The sequence below is a fragment of the Populus nigra genome, chromosome 15 (genome assembly GCF_951802175.1).
Source record: "Populus nigra chromosome 15, ddPopNigr1.1, whole genome shotgun sequence".
Classification (NCBI taxonomy): domain Eukaryota; kingdom Viridiplantae; phylum Streptophyta; class Magnoliopsida; order Malpighiales; family Salicaceae; genus Populus; species Populus nigra.
The window spans coordinates 1,753,714-1,773,123 of NC_084866.1; the positions used below are offsets into that span (position 1 = coordinate 1,753,714).

At 34.2% G+C, this 19,410-nt stretch overlaps 3 protein-coding genes across 3 annotated transcripts; all 3 read left to right on the forward strand.

The window, feature by feature from the left end:
• Positions 1 to 678: 678 nt before the first annotated feature.
• Positions 679 to 7,449, forward strand: LOC133674160 (probable sucrose-phosphate synthase 1). Its single transcript, XM_062095166.1, has 13 exons — positions 679 to 1,150; positions 1,252 to 1,341; positions 2,482 to 2,723; positions 2,910 to 2,973; positions 3,113 to 3,811; positions 3,961 to 4,077; positions 4,215 to 4,346; positions 4,494 to 4,670; positions 4,853 to 4,906; positions 4,979 to 5,041; positions 5,160 to 6,101; positions 6,243 to 6,370; positions 6,809 to 7,449. The coding sequence occupies exons 1-13, from the start codon at positions 968 to 970 to the stop codon at positions 7,080 to 7,082; spliced, it is 3,165 nt and encodes a 1,054-aa protein (XP_061951150.1). The 5' UTR covers positions 679 to 967; the 3' UTR covers positions 7,083 to 7,449.
• A 3,340-nt stretch (positions 7,450 to 10,789) lies between these two features.
• Positions 10,790 to 12,420, forward strand: LOC133673823 (probable glycosyltransferase At5g11130). The gene is made up of 2 exons (XM_062094724.1): positions 10,790 to 11,348; positions 11,729 to 12,420. The coding sequence occupies exons 1-2, from the start codon at positions 11,007 to 11,009 to the stop codon at positions 12,392 to 12,394; spliced, it is 1,008 nt and encodes a 335-aa protein (XP_061950708.1). The 5' UTR covers positions 10,790 to 11,006; the 3' UTR covers positions 12,395 to 12,420.
• A 2,233-nt stretch (positions 12,421 to 14,653) lies between these two features.
• LOC133673656 (probable glycosyltransferase At5g25310) lies at positions 14,654 to 18,944 on the forward strand. The gene is made up of 4 exons (XM_062094497.1): positions 14,654 to 15,105; positions 15,203 to 15,399; positions 17,665 to 18,016; positions 18,122 to 18,944. Exons 1-4 carry the CDS (start codon positions 14,842 to 14,844, stop codon positions 18,785 to 18,787), a joined length of 1,479 nt encoding a protein of 492 aa, XP_061950481.1. The 5' UTR covers positions 14,654 to 14,841; the 3' UTR covers positions 18,788 to 18,944.
• The last annotated feature ends 466 nt before the right edge of the window (positions 18,945 to 19,410 follow it).

Sequence of the window (19,410 nt, forward strand, 5' to 3'; positions counted from 1 at the left end):
TTCTTGCTAGGTTAATAATTAATTTGATGCCTAAAAATATATCCCAACTAAAGCGTGATCAGTTTTAGTTTATATATAGTCTCTTAAATAATCTTTATATTTAAATTAAGTTATTTTTTTTAAATAATTTGTTACATTATATTATACAGCATCAATGAAACCCTTATCTCTTTTCTTTATTTTTTTTTTATTATTTAACATGGTTCACCATCAATTCTTTTATTTAAATAATAATCATTTTATTAATATCGATGCCATCATTATCCAGTAACAACCACCATCATAACTAATATTATTACGATTATAAATATTATTATCATAGCCATTACCATTATTGCTATCTTTATAACAAATATTATAACTTTTGTTGTATTACTACTATAATTTTAAAAACTATAAATAAAAAATAATTTATTTTACAGGAAAATATTTTTATTTATACATCCAAATAATAAAAAATAACTCATTTCTCTTAAAAATATTTTTTCAAGACAAACATACCCTTCATAACACAACACAATTGTTGGAACGTGGATCCTTAAATGGTAAAATTGCAAGAGAATATACTTCGAGGAGTGATGTAAAATACCCATCATATCAAGAGGACGAACTTTGTGGTACCTAATTTCATAAAGCTTAAAATCGAACAAGTTCCCAACCGACACGACCTTTTTCCAGAGACCTCGCCAACTTCCTCAAACAACGCCACCTCATAGCCTCACGCCCGGGTCTCTCTCTCTCTCAAATCTGAAAAAAGCTTTTATCAAAATTAAGAAATTCTCTTTACTCCATTAATTATTCTTTTTTTTAAAATAAAAATAAAAATCAAACACTATAAAAATCGCACCACCATAGTACTACCTTCCTCTCTCCACAGAACACACACAAAAGTGATGATAACCGTTTCCTTTTGATCTCTCAAGAAAAATAAGAATCACCTTCTTCTTCTTCATCGGTTTGTGCGGAAATGGCGGGAAATGACTGGATAAATAGTTACTTAGAAGCGATACTGGACGTTGATCCAGGAATCGTCGATGCAAAATCGTCTTTGTTGCTTAGGGAGCGAGGTCGTTTTAGTCCTACTCGGTATTTTGTTGAGGAAGTTATTACTGGCTTCGATGAGACTGATCTCCATCGTTCCTGGCTTCGTGTAAGACGATCGAGGCGACACGACACCGTTTCTTTTATTTCATTTCATTGGGTGAATTCAATGTTATTTTTGTAATTTTGAATGTGAATTGTTTCTGATAGGCTGCGGCGATGAGGAGTACGCAAGAGAGAAATACTAGATTGGAAAATATGTGCTGGAGGATTTGGAATTTGGCTCGCAAGAAGAAACAGGTTTTTTTATATATATATATAAATATAATTTTAGTTAGAAAAAAGTGTTTAATGATTAGTTTATGGTATTTGATTTGTTTATGATATTTATTATCACTGAGTAATAGTGTGTTTGTAATTGATTTTTAAAGTGTTATTTATATTGAAATGCTTCAAATTAATTTTTTTTATTTTTTAAAAATTATTTTTAATATTAGTATAGTAAAATATATAAAAAAATTAAATTTATAATAAAATATTTTTTTAAAATTTTTTAATAAATATAATTTACACCGTGTTTTTAAATATTTTCTAAAACAACAAATCAAACCCGGTCCAGCACGCATGTCAATCACGTTTTGGGTGTGGATCCTAATTAAATATGCACAGTTGAGATTTGTAGAGTTACTACTGTGACAAATGGCCAAATTATTTTTTTAATTTTTTTATTTGTAAATATATTAAAATAATTTTTTTTTATATTTTTGATATAAAACATTAAAATAATTTAAAAAATACAAAAAAAAATTAAATCTAACAAAAATTTCAAAAACACAGTTAAATTATAATGTCAAACAAGGCTAAAATTTTTACTAAATTGATCAGAGTATCCAAGAGTTTGTTTGGAAATATTATAGTATGAAGGTATTTAGTAAATCATACATACCATATAGTTTTGCATCTAAACCTTAATTAAAAAACGTTATAATTTATAGTTTTTTTAAACATGCTTTTACAAAACTATAATTATAAAAATTATCATAATTTTAAACACACGCTAAGTCTAATAAAAAAAAGTATTAAGAAAAAATCGTAGCTATGCATGGGATTGTGTGGTGAGCTTGAACTCATGTTCGATTGACATGCACTTTTGGGATTTGTGATTTCGTACAATAGCGACTGCATTTTGCGAATCTTTAACAACAACTGAATGAATCACGCGGAGTTTTATTATTATTTTTTGTTTATTTGCTTTAATATGTTTAGATGGAAATATGGTTCATAATGGGGATGCTTTTTAAGTTGTAACTGGTTCGCAGTTAATTGTTTGAATTTTGTATGACTAAGGTTCAAATCATGCTATGGGGGCAAGAATGTTTAGTTATATTTGGACTTTATATTTTCCCTTTTCTTACATTTTACTTGGACTTTTTTTATTAGCTTGAGGGCGAGGAAGCTCAAAGGATAGCGAAACGCCACCTTGAACGTGAAAGAGGTCGCAAAGAGGCAACTGCTGATATGTCGGAAGATCTGTCAGAAGGAGAGAAAGGAGATGTCCCTGGTGACCTTTCAGCACATGGTGGGAGTGTTAGAGGAAGAATGCCTAGAATAAGTTCTGTTGATGTGATGGAGAATTGGGCTAACCAGCACAAAGAAAAGAAACTTTACATTGTGCTCATAAGGCATGGCCAAAATTTTTATCATTGACCTGACATTATAATGGGTTATTTGCATGCTTATTATTCATATTGACTTTGTTTATATCTGTGAACTAAAAGTTGATCTCAATATTTGAATATATAGAATTTACAACTTGCCAAGAAATTCATAATGGTTCATAAAATTATTTCTAACAAGCGGTTTTGCAGTCTTCATGGCTTGATACGCGGTGAAAACATGGAGCTTGGTCGTGATTCAGATACAGGTGGCCAGGTAACTCCTTGCCTTTTCCTTTTTGCATCTCTGTTCAAATTCTTATTGTTATGTGGAAAGTACTTATTCTAGACCATCATTTCAATCATGAAGCACCACTTTACTTATGGGCAGGTCTTGAATTTACCGTTTTATACAGGTCAAGTATGTAGTGGAGCTTGCGAGGGCCCTGGGGACAATGCCAGGGGTTTATCGGGTTGATTTGCTGACAAGACAAGTATCGGCTCCAGATGTGGATTGGAGTTATGGTGAGCCAACAGAGATGCTGAATCTAATAAGCTCTGAGAATTCAACAGGGGAGCTCGGTGAGAGTAGCGGTGCTTACATTATTCGAATACCATTTGGCCCGAAGGACAAGTACATAAGAAAGGAACTCCTTTGGCCTTACATTCCAGAATTTGTAGATGGTGCACTAGGTCATATTATGCAGATGTCTAATGTTTTGGGAGAGCAAATTGGTGGTGGAAATCCAGTCTGGCCTGTTGCAATTCATGGACATTATGCTGATGCTGGTGACTCTGCTGCTCTTCTCTCTGGAGCTCTAAATGTTCCTATGGTTTTTACTGGACACTCACTTGGACGCGACAAGCTTGAACAACTTATGAAACAGGGACGGCAGTCGAGGGAAGAAGTAAATGCAACGTACAAAATAATGCGGCGGATAGAGGCTGAAGAGTTAACTCTTGATGCCTCGGAGATTATTATAACTAGCACTAAACAGGAGATAGAAGAGCAATGGCGCCTGTATGATGGCTTTGATCCAGTACTAGAGCGCAAACTTAGAGCAAGGATCAAACGAGGAGTGAGCTGTCATGGCAGGTTCATGCCTCGAACTGTTGTAAGCATCAACATGTTGTTGTTAATTCCTTCATTAAACCTGTGAGGCTCCCATTAGCCTCAAATCGAAGTTGGTTGTTGTGATATCTTTATGCTAACGGTATTTTGTAGAAAAACTAATCCATATCTTAATATGTCAATGATGTCCAGGTGATTCCTCCTGGAATGGAGTTTCATCATATCACTCCACACGATGGAGATTCTGATGGAGAAGAAGAAAAAAACAAAGATCATCCTGCGTCTCCTGATCCACCAATTTGGTCAGAGGTGATAGTTATTCTTTTCTCATATTTGCTTTGGTTTTTGACAGTTGAATGATTTTACATGTCACTGATTGATTATTCCTTGTATTCATTCTAGTAGGGATTTTAAACTTGATACTGACTGCAGTTTCAAATCACCAGATAATGCGTTTCTTTTCCAATCCCCGGAAGCCTATGATACTAGCTCTTGCAAGGCCAGACCCAAAAAAGAATATTACTACTTTAGTCAAAGCATTTGGAGAATGCCGCCTGCTAAGGGAGCTTGCCAACCTAGTACGCTAGTCTTTGAACTTCTATGTCTAGTGCATGCATTTCAATAACTGGACTCTGTTGAAATGGTTCTTGATTCTCTTCTTTCTCATCTAAATTTGTTTTATATGCAAGTTGTAAATAATCTTTTGTTGGTTTCTGTTTTTGCAGACATTAATAATGGGAAACCGTGATGATATTGATGAAATGTCAGGCGCAAATGCCTCTTATCTTCTTTCCGTTATCAAGCTTGTTGATAAATATGATCTATATGGTCAAGTGGCTTACCCTAAACACCATAAGCAATCTGATGTTCCTGACATTTACCGTCTTGCAGCCAAAACAAAGGTATAATTATAAATCATATTTTACCAAATTGATCTTGCAATAGGATGTCACATTTCATCAAATGGAATTGTGTTGAAATGACACCGTAGTTTGCATTTAACAATATGGTTGATTTCAGTCTGTCAAGGAAGTTCTGATCCTTTTCTCGACTTCTTATCCTGGCAATTCTTTTTCCCTTTCAGGGTGTGTTCATTAATCCAGCTTTCATTGAGCCATTTGGACTTACTTTGATAGAGGTATTTCTCTTGCTATCTTCATTTTAGAATACATTAGTTCTTGAAAATTTAACGTGTCTCCTTGCTGAACAGGCAGCAGCTTATGGTTTGCCTATTGTTGCCACAAAAAATGGTGGTCCTGTGGACATTCATCGGGTGTGTACATAGTTGAATCCTTCCAATCTTAGGATGATTTTCTTGGCTATTTATCAAAACTGCTGTGAGTTTGAAGATTCCTGCTCGCTTATGGATACTGACAACAAATTGATTACAGGTGCTTGACAATGGACTGCTAGTTGATCCTCACGACCAACAGTCCATTGCTGATGCTCTTCTCAAGCTTGTTTCCGATAAGCAGCTGTGGGCAAGATGTAGACAGAACGGACTGAAAAATATCCACCTTTTCTCATGGCCAGAGCATTGTAAAGCATACCTAGCTCGGATAGTCAGTTGCAAACCCAGGCAGCCTCAGTGGCAGAAAATTGAAGAAGGATTTCAAAACTCAGAATCAGATTCACCTGGCGATTCTTTAAGAGACATACAGGATTTATCTTTAAACTTGAAGCTATCATTGGACGGGGAAAAAAATGGAAGTGGCAATCTTGATAATTCTTTAGATAATGAGGACAATGCTGTTGATGGAAAGTACAAGTTAGAAAACGCTGTTTTGACAGTATCAAAAGGTGCCGGAGGAGGCTTACGGAAGGATGGAGCTAAAGAGAGAGCAGATAACAATACTAGCAGTAGTAAATTTCCATCTCTGAGGAGGAGGAAGCACATTTTTGTCATTGCTGTTGATTGCGATACGACTTCAGATTTTCTTGAAATCCTCAAGATGGTTGTAGAGGTGGCAAATGAAAATTCTGCTGGGTTGATAGGATTCATTTTATCAACAGCCATGACCATATCTGAGATAAATTCTCTTCTGAATTCAGGGGGCTTGAACCCATTGGAGTTTGATGCATTTATTTGTAACAGTGGTAGCAATCTCTATTATCCATCTTCAAGCTCTGATGATTCTGGACTTCCATTTGTACTGGACTTGGACTATCATTCACAGATTGAATACCGCTGGGGCGGAGAAGGTTTGAGGAAGACTTTGGTTCGTTGGGCTATTTCTGTTAATGATAAAAATGGACAAGGAAAGATTGTTGAGGAAGATGAACCCAGGTCGTCTTCATATTGCTTTGCATTGAAAGTGAAAGACTTATCATTGGTAATTATGTTTTGAAATCCGAGAACTCCTTTGCCTAATGTCCCCGATTATGATTTGACTCCGCATTCAAGTTCTGCTTTGCTTTTTTGTGTGTTTGTACTCTTCGTCAACTATTACTTAGAACGTACTCTGTCTTTACAGATTCCCCCTGTTAAGGAACTTCGGAAATTGATGAGAATTCAGGCTCTTCGATGCCATGTAATTTATTGTCAACAAGGTGCCAAAATAAATGTGATCCCTGTGCTGGCTTCCAGATCCCAGGCGCTGAGGTATGCCTTCTATTTTATTTTTATATATATATATATATATATTATCCAATTATACATTATGACCATTTCAGAAACATGTTCCTAGAGGTCCTCTAATCTGAACTACTCGGTTTAGAAATTGCCAGGTTGATTACATATGTTATATCATCAATAGAATTTTTCTTCTTGTTGAAAGAAAGCTATTTTTTTCTGTCAACTCTTTTGGTTGCCAGAGCTGCAGTTGAATTGGTGAAATGAATATGTCTAGAAATAATAATGCTCACTTATTTCTGAGTTACAGTGATGCTTGATAATTTCTTTTTATTCCTCGAACTTGTGATCGAGACTTTTAACCTATGCTAAGCCAAATCTGGTAGTAAAATGAAGCTCGGTGTAAACTTCTGAACTTCTTGCAACCCATAGGGCAAATTACCATATAAGCTCTTGATTTTTCTTCAGGTACTTGTATGTTCGATGGGGCACCGACTTGTCAAATATTGTGATCTTCACAGGAGAATGTGGAGACACGGATTATGAAGGGTTACTAGGTGGGCTCCATAAGACTGTTGTACTGAAGGGGGTTGGCAGCAGTTCTCTCAAGCTCCATGCTAACAGAAGCTATCCTCTGGAAGATGTTGCGCCGTTTGACAATCCCAACTTTGTCCAAGCCAGGGGATGCAACGCCGAGGACATAAAGGAATCTTTGGAGAAACTAGGGATTCTTAAGGGTTAGAAGAATTGGCTTTCTTCGATCTGCCGAGATAGAGACTTTTCCACCTCTTTAATCGCAAGGCTTTCTCTCCGAAACCCCCCCCAGCCACCCTCCCCACTTCGAAGCTTCATTTCATCGAAATTAATTGCCTATAGCTTCGGCCCAAATGTTTGAACCCCCTACTTCAATTTTGTTTTCCTTAATTCTGAGAAACAGTTGTAGTCTGCAGCCTCATTGCACTTTACTTGATAATCTCTTCGTTAGCTTTGGCATCCTCCTAACCTTGCTCTTTTTTGGCTCACCCTATGCACCCCCACAACTAGAGTTTTGTGCTATTCTATGTGGTTTGTACAAGGCGTGAGTTATTCTCTCCAGTTGTTTTGTTTAATTCTCATTGGTTTCTCAGCCACACCACGGCGTGTAGTATTGGAAAATCGATGCTTGCTTGAGTTTTAAATATAGATGCATCACAAATCATGTCTTCTGGTGTTTTTGATCGAAAATAAAAATATATCTAAATAATATTTTTTTATTCTTAATATTAATATATTAGAATCATCTAAAAATATTTTAAGGAAATGACAACCTCCATCATGTGCAAGGCATTTTTTGAAAATTAAAAAAAAAGGACTAACTCTTAATCACCCATATCAGTTCAAATACAATAGTTACTAAGCTGTACATCATATTCAATAGAAACATGATTTGAATTCGTGAAAATAAAAAGAAGAGAGGTCTTGCTTTTTTAAACTTATAATCCATTAAAATCTACAAATAAAAAACAAAGGAGAGTAAATTTGGTTGATTCTATTTTGAAGAATATTAGGTTTGTATATAGTTAATTGTGTAATAGGTATAATTAAAATAATAAGAGAAAAGTTTAGATTAGCGTTGGTTAGAAGTATGAATCTCCGTTTGTTTTTGTGTTTTAAAAGTGTTTTTGAAAAAAATTGAATTTTATTTTATTTTTTTCTTTATTTCAAATTAATATTTTTTTGATATTTTTAAATCATTTTGATATGCTGATATTAAAAATGATTTTTAAAAAATAAAAAAAATTATTTTGATATAATTATGAATGAAAAATACTTTGAAAAGCAACCACAACTACACTTCCAAACAGACTTGCGCAGGTTGTTATAAGATTTTTTAAGGTTAAAATGATATTAATTTTGAAAAAAAATAGATTTTAAAAATAACAAAATATATTTTGTTCAGGGTATGGGTTGATCCAGGTTTGATTGTGATATCTCTTACATGTTTTTTTTTTTTAAAAAAATCACTACTAGAATTTTTATATTTATCAATAAAATTTGCCGGTGGTAATTGACATGTGAACAATGTCAAGAAAAAATGAACAGTTTACCAATGAGTTTATGGATGGATTTTACCGATAATATTAATACTTTCGGTAATTTCGTTAGTATAAATGACATGTCATCATATTTTTTGGTTTTATTTTAATTTTTTTTCCATTATAATTCTCGTGGTATATAACGAGAAGATATGTTCTTCGATAAAATTCACTGTAATTTATCGACAAAAACATTCCATTAATATTTTTATTTGTATTTATTAATTTTCTACTAATAAACTAACTTAAACTAAATTTTTAGTCTTAGTTAACTTGCAAAATCAAACCCAGATTTAATAACCATGTATTCTTGAATTTAGATTACTCTCTAATTTCCATGGCATGTACCACTGGGTTGTCCTTTTCAAAATTCTCGTTAAAGTAGAGAGAGAGAGAGTGAGAGAGAGAGAGAGAGTTATTTTTCCCTCGGCACTTACCATTCATACTTTAATTCGAGCCAAAAGGTCATAAAATACTAGCTATAGGCGCATAATCTTGGACCTTAATAACCACACTCCATGACCACTATATAGCTCCCCCATAAAGACCCGATTTATGATATTTGCAACTAAATGCAGCCAAGGCAGTGCATTTACTAGATGTATTGGTTTTCAACTCTAACATTACTTTGATCTGTTTCTACTTTTATGATATTTGATTTCATGAATATTATATATATATATATATATATATATATATATATATATATATATCTTTAAGTCCTTTTTGTATAATAATAATAATAAGCCAGTCCAAATCCTCGAGTGATAATTAATTAAATAAGAATTTTCCTAGATTAAGAAACAAATTAAATACAAAAAAAAGTAGAGGGGCCGGGCCATATTAAAAAAAAATGAAGAGTAATTAAGGGGCTAATCATACTATTAATCCACTCCTGGAGAAAAGAAGAGCTAAACACAGCCAACTCTAAAAGCCTATCCCACGCAACTAGCTAGATTGTCGTACGTGAATATAGATCAGGCTCGAAAGATCTCTATCCAGTTCAAATTCTTCATGATCTCGAAAAAATGCCCTACATCTTCGCTTTTTTTCTCTCCTCCATAGTTTTTGCAAAACCCTAATGAGATGCACTAACACTACTACCTCCCTCTGCCATGGCTGATCTCGTTTATTCCACCCCTTGCATACTATGCCCTTTAATCCTTCTCGTTCTCCTTTTCTATTCATTCAACAGTTTCTCCACCAAAACTTCTGCTTCTCTATCGAATAATCTCTCAAATACTTCAGAAATGATTCCCCCTATTCCTAGTGTAGTTAAAGATGATCACTTCTACAATACAACTAATTGTAGCAACAGCGTAAGCCCGCCCTTTAACACTTTAAAGGTTATAGAGTAAAATGGGACTTCTGTTTCGATTGTTTGCTGACAGAAAGTTCGATCAAACAGGTGCAAAAGGAGCTGCACAAGAAGAGCCGGATTGAAACAATGGAAGAAGGGCTGGCAAGAGCAAGAGCAGCAATAAGAAAGGCGACTCGAATGCGTAATTACACATCTTATAAGAAAGAGAGCTTTGTCCCTAGAGGATCCATCTACATAAACCCTTACGCCTTTCATCAGTTAAGTTCATCTATCGCCATGATTTACAGTTTAGACTCATTTTCGTTCGAAAGTTGAAATTATATTTACTAGCTAGTAATGCCAAGTCCTTTAAGTTGCGTATTAGCACATGTAATTTTGGTTAGTGATCGTTAATAATGGATTTGGTTAGCATTACTTACTTGCCTAAACTCCATGGAAATTAGGATTAACAGGTCGTGTTGAACTGAGATCATAAGAATTAATTAGGGGATCATCGTAAATAATTTCCACTTTCAAAATTATACGGCTTTGATTCAGTAAGATTACCATATTAAGGCCTAGATGGAGTGTAACAGCTAGCATGACATGGTGAATGTTGTGGTTTGTCAGTGTAACCCTAGATCATAGTGTTTGCACATTCCAGACAAGCACTGATCTTCACAGACTGCAATGTGTACTTTTGTGCAGCAACCATACTTAACTTTTTGGTATTTCGCGAGGAGTTTGAAAACTTCTGCTCCATAAGTAATATTTATGAACTTAGAGAAGCTCTCATTTCCCCTATATAATATATCATAATCTTTTGTAGCCTTGGATTGAACTTTGAGACGGTCCCCCATTTTAGCATTTAAGAAAAGCAGAAATTAATAAGGAGATAATTGAAGCAGATTTAGTTGACATTAATTAATGGGGTATAGTAATATAATTAACCTTCTTGAGGTATTATTATGTAACTAAATAGTTAGAAATCTCTTAATTGTGATTAATTAAAAAAAGTTAATCAAAATAAAAAATTATAAAATTAGAGAGAAAGAATATAAAAAAATGGGCATGATTATTTTAGTACAAGAGTAATATATATAATACGATTTAATCTCAATCAATCTTGTTATGAGTTTTTGTTTTTAATATTTCTTTTCTTCTATCAATAAAGTTTTTAGTTTATATTTTTTTTTCTAATTAGTTTTTAGTGGATTGTATATGTAGTTTCATGTCCCTCGTATAGTAATTATATATTATTCTTTTATATTTATTTAGGAGCCACATTGAGATGGAGAAGAGATTTAGAGTGTGGACATACAGGGAAGGAGAGCAACCACTTTTTCACAGAGGCCCAATGAATGATATTTACTCCATCGAGGGGCAAATCATTGACGAACTGGACAGTGGCAAGAGCCCATTTTCAGCTAAAAATCCTGACGAGGCACTTGCATTTTTCGTCCCAGTTAGCATCGCCAGTATCCTTCATTTCATCTACAGACCTTATGTCACCTACTCTCGTAAGCAAATCCAGGACATTGCTGAGGACTACATTGGCCTCATTTCCAGCAAGTATCCGTACTGGAATAGAAGCAGTGGAGCTGACCATTTTATGATTTCCTGTCACGATTGGGTATATCCCTGTTCTTTCTTTACTCTTGATTTTTTGAGAGTTTTGCGATAATTAGTTAAAACCCAACATTTAGAATAACTTGGTATCTGGCTTAGTGAAGTTTAAGAGCTTTAATATATATGGATTTTGTTAGGAAGAAATATACGAAAATTATATATTTTAATTATGCTCAAAAATTAATGTTTGGGAGATATTGAGCTTAAAAAATGTTTTGTAGCAGTGTTTCAATTTAATCCATGGCCTAATAGCTATGCAAACTGCTAATGGTAACCCCTCACTGGCTGCAAGGATCTATCTACTTTAAAAAAGAGGGGGGAGAAGAAGAATTATGCTGACAACTTCAACTTCTTAACTATCTCTTTCATTTGATATTGTATCAGGCACCAGATGTTTCGGCTGCCAACCCTGATCTGTACAGGAACTTCATTAGAGTTCTATGCAATGCCAATTCCTCCGAAGGGTTCAAACCGGCGAGGGATGTCTCCTTGCCTGAATTTAAGCTCCCGCGTGGAAAGTTAGAACCAGAACACATCCTCCAGCCTTGTGATAACAATCGTTCGATCCTTGCCTTCTTTGCCGGGGGTAGCCATGGGAGTGTAAGAAAGATATTATTCAAACACTGGAAAGAAAAAGACAATGACATTCAAGTTTACAAATACCTCCCTGAAACCCTAAATTACACCGAGCAAATGAGTAAGAGCAGGTATTGCCTGTGCCCTAGTGGATGGGAAGTTGCAAGCCCTAGGGTAGTCGAGGCAATCTATTCAGGCTGTGTTCCAGTGATCATTTCAGACTATTATGTTCTACCTTTTAGTGATGTTCTTGACTGGAGCAAGTTTTCTGTTCATATCCCGGTTTCAGGGATCCCAGAAATCAAGACAATTTTACAAAGCATTCCTGTGGAGGAGTATTTGGAGAAGCAAAAGACGGTTCTTCAAGTGCAGAAACATTTCAAGCTCCATCGACCAGCTAAGCCCTTCGATGTGGTGCATATGGTGATGCATTCTGTGTGGCTCCGAAGGCTTAATATCAGGCTGCCAAGATAAGAAATTTCATGATTTAGATTATAGCTTCATACACACACAAATATATATATATATATATATATATATATATATATATATATATATATATATATATATATAATGCTATTGTATAATGTAGAAACTACAATGCCATGGCTCGTACTCTTGTATACCTAGCCAAATTAATTACTATATATGCATAATTAATGCCCTTAATTATTTATTAATTCTCTAATTATTTCTTTGGGGCCATGCATGGTGTAATTACCCATCAAAAGAAAGTTCTGTGGGAGGAAATGAACGAGAACTTTTTTCTTTTCAGTGCCTTCACATGGGATCAAATTGCACAGCCTTAATCTCTTTCATATTACCATTAATCTCGTTTTGTATAAGCTAAGCTTCAATATGAGTTATGAATTATGCCCTATGAATTACGAAAGTTTTCTTCCGAAAAAGTTATCACCTTAATTTTGTCTGGTAAAGCTTTTTCCTGATGATAATTTATCAAGCAAAGTTTGTCTTTTCCCGACAAAGGTAGCCGTCGTCGAGGATTTTCTTGACTTTTTGTTCGGTAAAGATAATACTTTATCGACGAGAATTCGTTGTGAAAGAGCAAGTTCATCTCCGGTGCCAGCCTTGAATTATATGTTTCCTGATGAGATTTTGTCGCCGTAGACTCTTTCCCAGCGAGATTTTATTAGGGAGGCTTCTTTTACCGACTAACTTTTCATCTTCGAAGCATCTTTTTCCGATGAGATTTTGGAGATATATAAAACAAGAATCTAGCCAAAGGGTTTAACTCTCATTAATTTGGTATAAATAACTACATGTATATTTTGGATTAATTAAAGAAAATATAAAAAACTCACCTCCACCCAATTCATGATAAATAATTATTACATAAATCCTTTTCATCATGAAATGAATTTCTTTATAAGAGCCAAAGCCCAACCATTTAGAAAGCCACCGCACAGCAGGTTAAATTAGTGCAAAAGTTAAAAAAGCACAAGGCCAGATTAAGCCCAGGTCCAAAACCACTCTATATATTAAAAATTAAATTTAAAAAAATAAAAGTTTTTCACAACAGTCCTAAAAGAAATGTAACGTGGATTCGCTCAATGTTTTTCTAGTTTATTTATTTGTTTTTAAATTTTATTTTTAATTCAATCCTTCCCCATCCACATGTAATTTATTTAAAATTAAATTTATAATTTATTTTGGTTTTTCGTAAGGATTTATTGCAATGTTGAAAAAGGTACTTTCAGCATTCAATTATGCTTGATTTTGAAAAATCAAAATCAATTTTTTTGATTAAATATAATTAGAATTTTAGAGACCAAAATTGATACTAAAATAAAATTAATCTAGTTAGATCTTAACCAGATTTAACTGGATCAATCAAATAATTAAAAATTTAGTCTGATTAACCGAGTTTCATCGAATCAATATTTGTTTTCTATTTAATTTAAAATTAAATTTAGGTTGAATTAGTAATTTCTCGGATTGATCCACTGGATAAAATTTAACTCCTATAATTTTATTTATGTTTATATGTTTTTTTTATCTTTTAATAATTAAGAGTCTCTATTTCTTCTAAATTTGAATATACAAAAATTTCATTTCCAATCCTTTCTTGGCAAACAATTAAGGCAATAATTACCAGCTTTAATTAATCATAATCATCATCATAATTCTGCAAGACACAACATTAATGTGTTTCTCTCATTGATACCAATTAATCGTATTTAATATTATATTATATATGATTAATTTTGTAGATAAATTAAGAAAAATCATTAGATTCCACGATTTGATTAATTATTTGAAAACTGAAACTTCAATGAGGAATGCTTTTCAAGATTAACAATAATATTATTACTAAAAGATTGGAGCTTTTTAAGCCTTTTGATCAATTCATATATCCTTTGCTTCTACGATACGAACTTCTGTGGTGTATTTACAATGCGAAAGAATTCTTGTAACTGAAGCATGGTGCAGGTGTGTATATATAAGTGTGTGTCCACTGAGCACTGAAAAATCACTCATTTCTCTCTGGCTCTTTGACTCTTCTTTTTTTCCGCCTTTATATATATATATATATATATATATATATATATATATATATTGTTTTAATATGTTATTATTGAAAATAATTTTTTTTAATTTTTTTAATATATTAAAAAAAACATTTTAAAACTATCCTAATATAAAAGATTACCTTTGTCCATATCTATATATATCGTTGCCCACGCTTTCATTCACTCTCACTCTGTAAGACACCAAATCCCAAACAAACTCTCTCTGTGTGCACCCCGCATTTTGATTTCTTCTCTCTCTCTCTCCCTTTCCACTAACCGTTTTTCTGCCTCACGTTTTCTCTCTCTGTTTTTCTGTATACTTGCTATCTATCAGATATGCGGAGGTGAAGAAGAGAGAGATAGAGGAATCAACTCTCATGCTGATTAAAAATGGAAACCAATTCATCTGCATTGATTTCTTTACTGCTATTCCTTTCCGTTTTGCTCATGTTTGGTTGCATAAATAACAATTTCTTCTCTGTTAATTCTTCTCCTAAATTTGAATACACAACAGTTTTCTCAGTTCCAATCGTTGAGTTACAAACAAAAGCAATATCAATCAGTACCAGCTCTGATCATCATCACGATGATCCAATCCTCACCGTTCACAATTCTGCTGCTCCATCTAACAACACCACTGTACTCACTGTAACTGTAAGTAACTCAACTCTCTCTCTCTCTCTCTCTCGCTCTCTCTCCTCTCTCTCTTCTCTTAACTGATCTTGATTGATTCAATGTGCATGATGATTAGAAAAATGTGAAGAAGAAGAAGAAGAAAAATGTGAAGTTGAGCAAAGAAGAAGAAGAGATGGAGCACGGACTTGCAAGAGCTCGAGCTACGATTAGAAAGGCAGCTTCGTTAACTGGAAATATTTCGAGGATCGTCGCTGACGGTGATGAAAACGACGTCGCCGGTACTATTTATCTTAATGCAAGAGCATTTTATCAGTAAGTCGGTTTAATTACTGTTAGTAGCTTCCAATTATTCAACACCGCCAGAAGAAACAGACTTCTTTTTTTTTTTTTTGAAAAATGATAAAAATAAAATATTAATCATTATTAGACTTTAAACACCTAGCTATTTAAATCACATCAAATTTAACCGGATCAAACCGGACCTGCTAGTTAAACTTGAATAAGTTAACTGCACAATAACCATTTTTGGTCTTTCTGTTCAAGCAATGGAGCTTGAAAGAGTTTAATTTTTATGTATCTATTTTATAATAAAATAATAGCATAATTTTTTCTTATGTTCAATATTATGGAAAACCTAATAAATTCCTAACATGTGTATATGATTGTAAAACAAAAATATGCTATAAGTGAGCTAATGGTTCAACCGATGAAACAAAATCTAGTTCACCGATTTATTTCGGTCTTAATAACTGTGATATCAATTTATTAATTTATTTAATTTTTTGATGAGGGTATTTTATTCAAATCAGTAATTAATTCATAAATTAAAAACTATATATCATGATGTGCTAAAACATGTAAATCGCATGTTTCTATATAGTAGAATAAATTTTCAAACTATAGTTGTTAAATCTGTGCTGGATTAACTAGTTGATATGAGAAACTTCACATTTGAAAACTAATTTAGGTCGGGTTTTTAGTTAAATTAAATAAGATATTAATCTAGTTAAATATTTTTGACTTGATAAAATGTTATTATTTTAATAAAAATAATTAATTTTAAATAATTCAATGAAATGAAAGTCAATGTAATGACTCGACAACCAAATTCTTGTTTTTTTGGTAAGCCTTGGAGCTTGGTCTTATAACTATATTTGAAACTAAAATGTGCAAGCTATTGAATATAAATTAATGTAGAAACATAATCATTTGGTAATTCTTCAAATTAAGTAAACATGCATCTGTTATATATATATATACACACACGCTGGAAATGAAATCCAAAAAATCTTAATTAATTACAAAACTTGAAAAAAAAAACCTAAATAATAATAAAAATATATAATAAATTATAGCTTTGAGACTTTATAAACTGCTTGGCTTGTACGAAAACTCTGTTCTTTGTGCGATTGTGGAAAAATGGAGAAAATTCTTATAAGTGATAAAGTGAAGCATGGTGTGTGCACACATATGTGTGAAAAAAGCGCACTCAAAATTCACTCATTTCTCTTTGGCATACATAATTGTACTCAATCGTATGATATAATGTGGATCATAATAACTACTGTTACGCTGGCAAAAAGCGGCTTTTGTTTCTCTATTGTAATCGACATTGTCGAGATGGATGCCGCTGCTTTTTATGGTTAGTGGGTCATGAAAGGGGAAAATTGCCAAGTGGTCCTTTCTTGCTCTTAGCTGAAAAGAACAGACTACTAGGTATACGGCAAGCAGTAGCTGGCAAGCTGAACATACATGTCATCCTCAAGTTGTACTCATTATGGTCACTCTGCATAAAATGGTTGAGTGGACTTGAGACCGCCGAATAGAAGTGTTCTAGCCAATGATCACATTGCTACTCTCTTTTCTTAGATATAGAAAAAAAAATATTCGTGTTTTTAAAGAGAATAAAATCATGGTTCGCACTAGTGTCCAACCCACAAACAATTGTGGGTTGAGAAATCTTTTACATGAACCTAGTTTGGGATCGAGACAAGTTTTATTAATTAAGGTCAACGGGTTCGCAAGTAGAACCAAATTGTGCAGATGTTTTTTGTTTCATTCAACACCATGAGGCTAACTACATAGATCGGTGGTGAGCCTCGTTCCATGACCTTCGACACCTTCGTCTTTTGTCAACCAGCTGATAGGGATTTGCTTTTGTTATTCTCAGTTTTAGCGTAATCTTTTCTTTATTTGACCTGTTGCCTCAACCAGTAATATCTAAAATCAGCGCTGTTGTAATTCGTCAGTGATCATTCATACTTTTAGCTGAGATTTACAGGCGTGTTGAGGTCATGTGTCAGGGTTGCTACTTGATGTTGATTTGCATGAGTTAATATATAAATACAATTAATTGAAATTGATCTAGGTTCTCAGTGGCTAGCCAAAAATGTGCGATTCTGGGTTCTTTTAATTGCATTATATTGTCAACATCAAGGTCATTATCCTAACTGTACCATCATAACAATAACTAAATGGCATCTCTCTCTTTCAACTTCTCTGCCAAGTCGGCCTGCAGCATATGATTGTATACATGTGGATTTGTACACCTTGAATTAATCATTTCAAACGTTGCAGAAGTTACATGGAGATGGAGAAGAGATTCAAGGTCCACGTGTACTCAGAAGGAGAGCTCCCAATTGTCCACGACGGGCCATGCAAAGACATATACACAGTAGAGGGGAGGTTCATACACGAGATGGAGCATGGAGCCAAGAGGTTTAAAACAAGGGATCCTCGACGAGCTCATGTTTACTTTATGCCTTTCAGTGTCACATGGATGGTCAAGTATCTCTATAAGCCTCTCACCTACGATCACACTGCAATGAAACAATTTGTGGCTGATTATGTGAGAGTGGTATCGAGCAAATACCCCTTCTGGAATAGAACTCAAGGAGCCGATCACTTCATGCTTTCCTGTCATGATTGGGTGAGTAATTTCACATAAAACATTGCGTTGCATCTCCAACTTAATGACTAATATATATAATATGCCCCTGACTTGAAGTAATTGAGTGTTCTGATGACTTGGCAGGGTCCCCATGCTTCCCACGGCAATCCTTTCCTTTACAATACATCAATACGTGTCCTGTGCAACGCCAATAGCTCAGAGGGTTTCAGCCCTCGAAAGGACGTGAGCCTTCCTGAAATTCACCTCTATGGTGGCAATGTACCCCCCAAACTCATCTCGCCTCCACCAGCCACCAGCCCACGCCCCTACCTTGCATTCTTTTCCGGTGGGCTTCATGGCCCAATCCGCCCCATCCTCCTAGACCACTGGAAAGGCCGCGACCCCGATCTTCAAGTCTATGAGTACCTCCCTAAAGACCTGGACTACTATTCATTTATGCTCCGGTCCAAGTTTTGTCTGTGTCCAAGTGGTCATGAAGTGGCTAGTCCAAGAATTGTTGAGGCCATTTACGCTGAATGTGTGCCTGTTATTTTATCGGACCATTACGTGCTCCCATTCAGTGATGTCTTGAGATGGGAGGCCTTTGCAATACAGGTGAATGTATCAGAGATACCAAGATTGAAGGAGGTACTGATTTCTGTTCCAGAAGAGAAATATAGGAGGCTTAAGGAGGGTTTAAGAGCAATTAGGAAGCATTTTGTGTTGAACCAGCCTGCCAAGAGATTTGATGTGTTCCACATGATTTTACACTCCATTTGGCTTAGGAGATTAAATTTAAGACTTGTTTAGGTATATTAATTTTAATATCCAATATATACATGCTAATCCTATACATAAAATAGAAAAAAAGGGCACGTGTAAAACAGTACGTTTGAGTTCCCCATTGACAACAGTATTGTAATAGAAAATGAAGTGAAATCTTAATATTTGTTTTTTCATGACCAAATGATGTCAGTGCTGCCCTACATATTTTAAACACGGCTATCCTACCATTAATTTGTACAGGAATGCTAGTGCCATCCAGGATCGATGCGTGATGGTGTTCATAATGGATTCTTGAAGTGGACTGATTGTGCAATTTAATTTGAATGGTGAGCTGGGCCCTTATTTTGCCTGCTATTTCATTTATGGGCTAAAGTCCAGCCCATTATGCTCTGAGTTGATGCTTTATTATAGAATACTCTAAAACGCGTAGGTTTTTCACTGTAGCAGCAAGTGTTTTTTTTTTTTTGTGCTTTTGTTTCTTCTGTTTTTTACATATAATGTATCACTATGCACACAGTGCACAGTGAAACACTTGACTTTTTCTCCTTTTTTTTTGTTTTTGTTTTCCTTTTTTCTTTTTTTTTCGCCTATGGGTTTTTTTTTTGTTTTATTTTTTTCCTTTAATGAATTTTTTTTAATTTAATTTG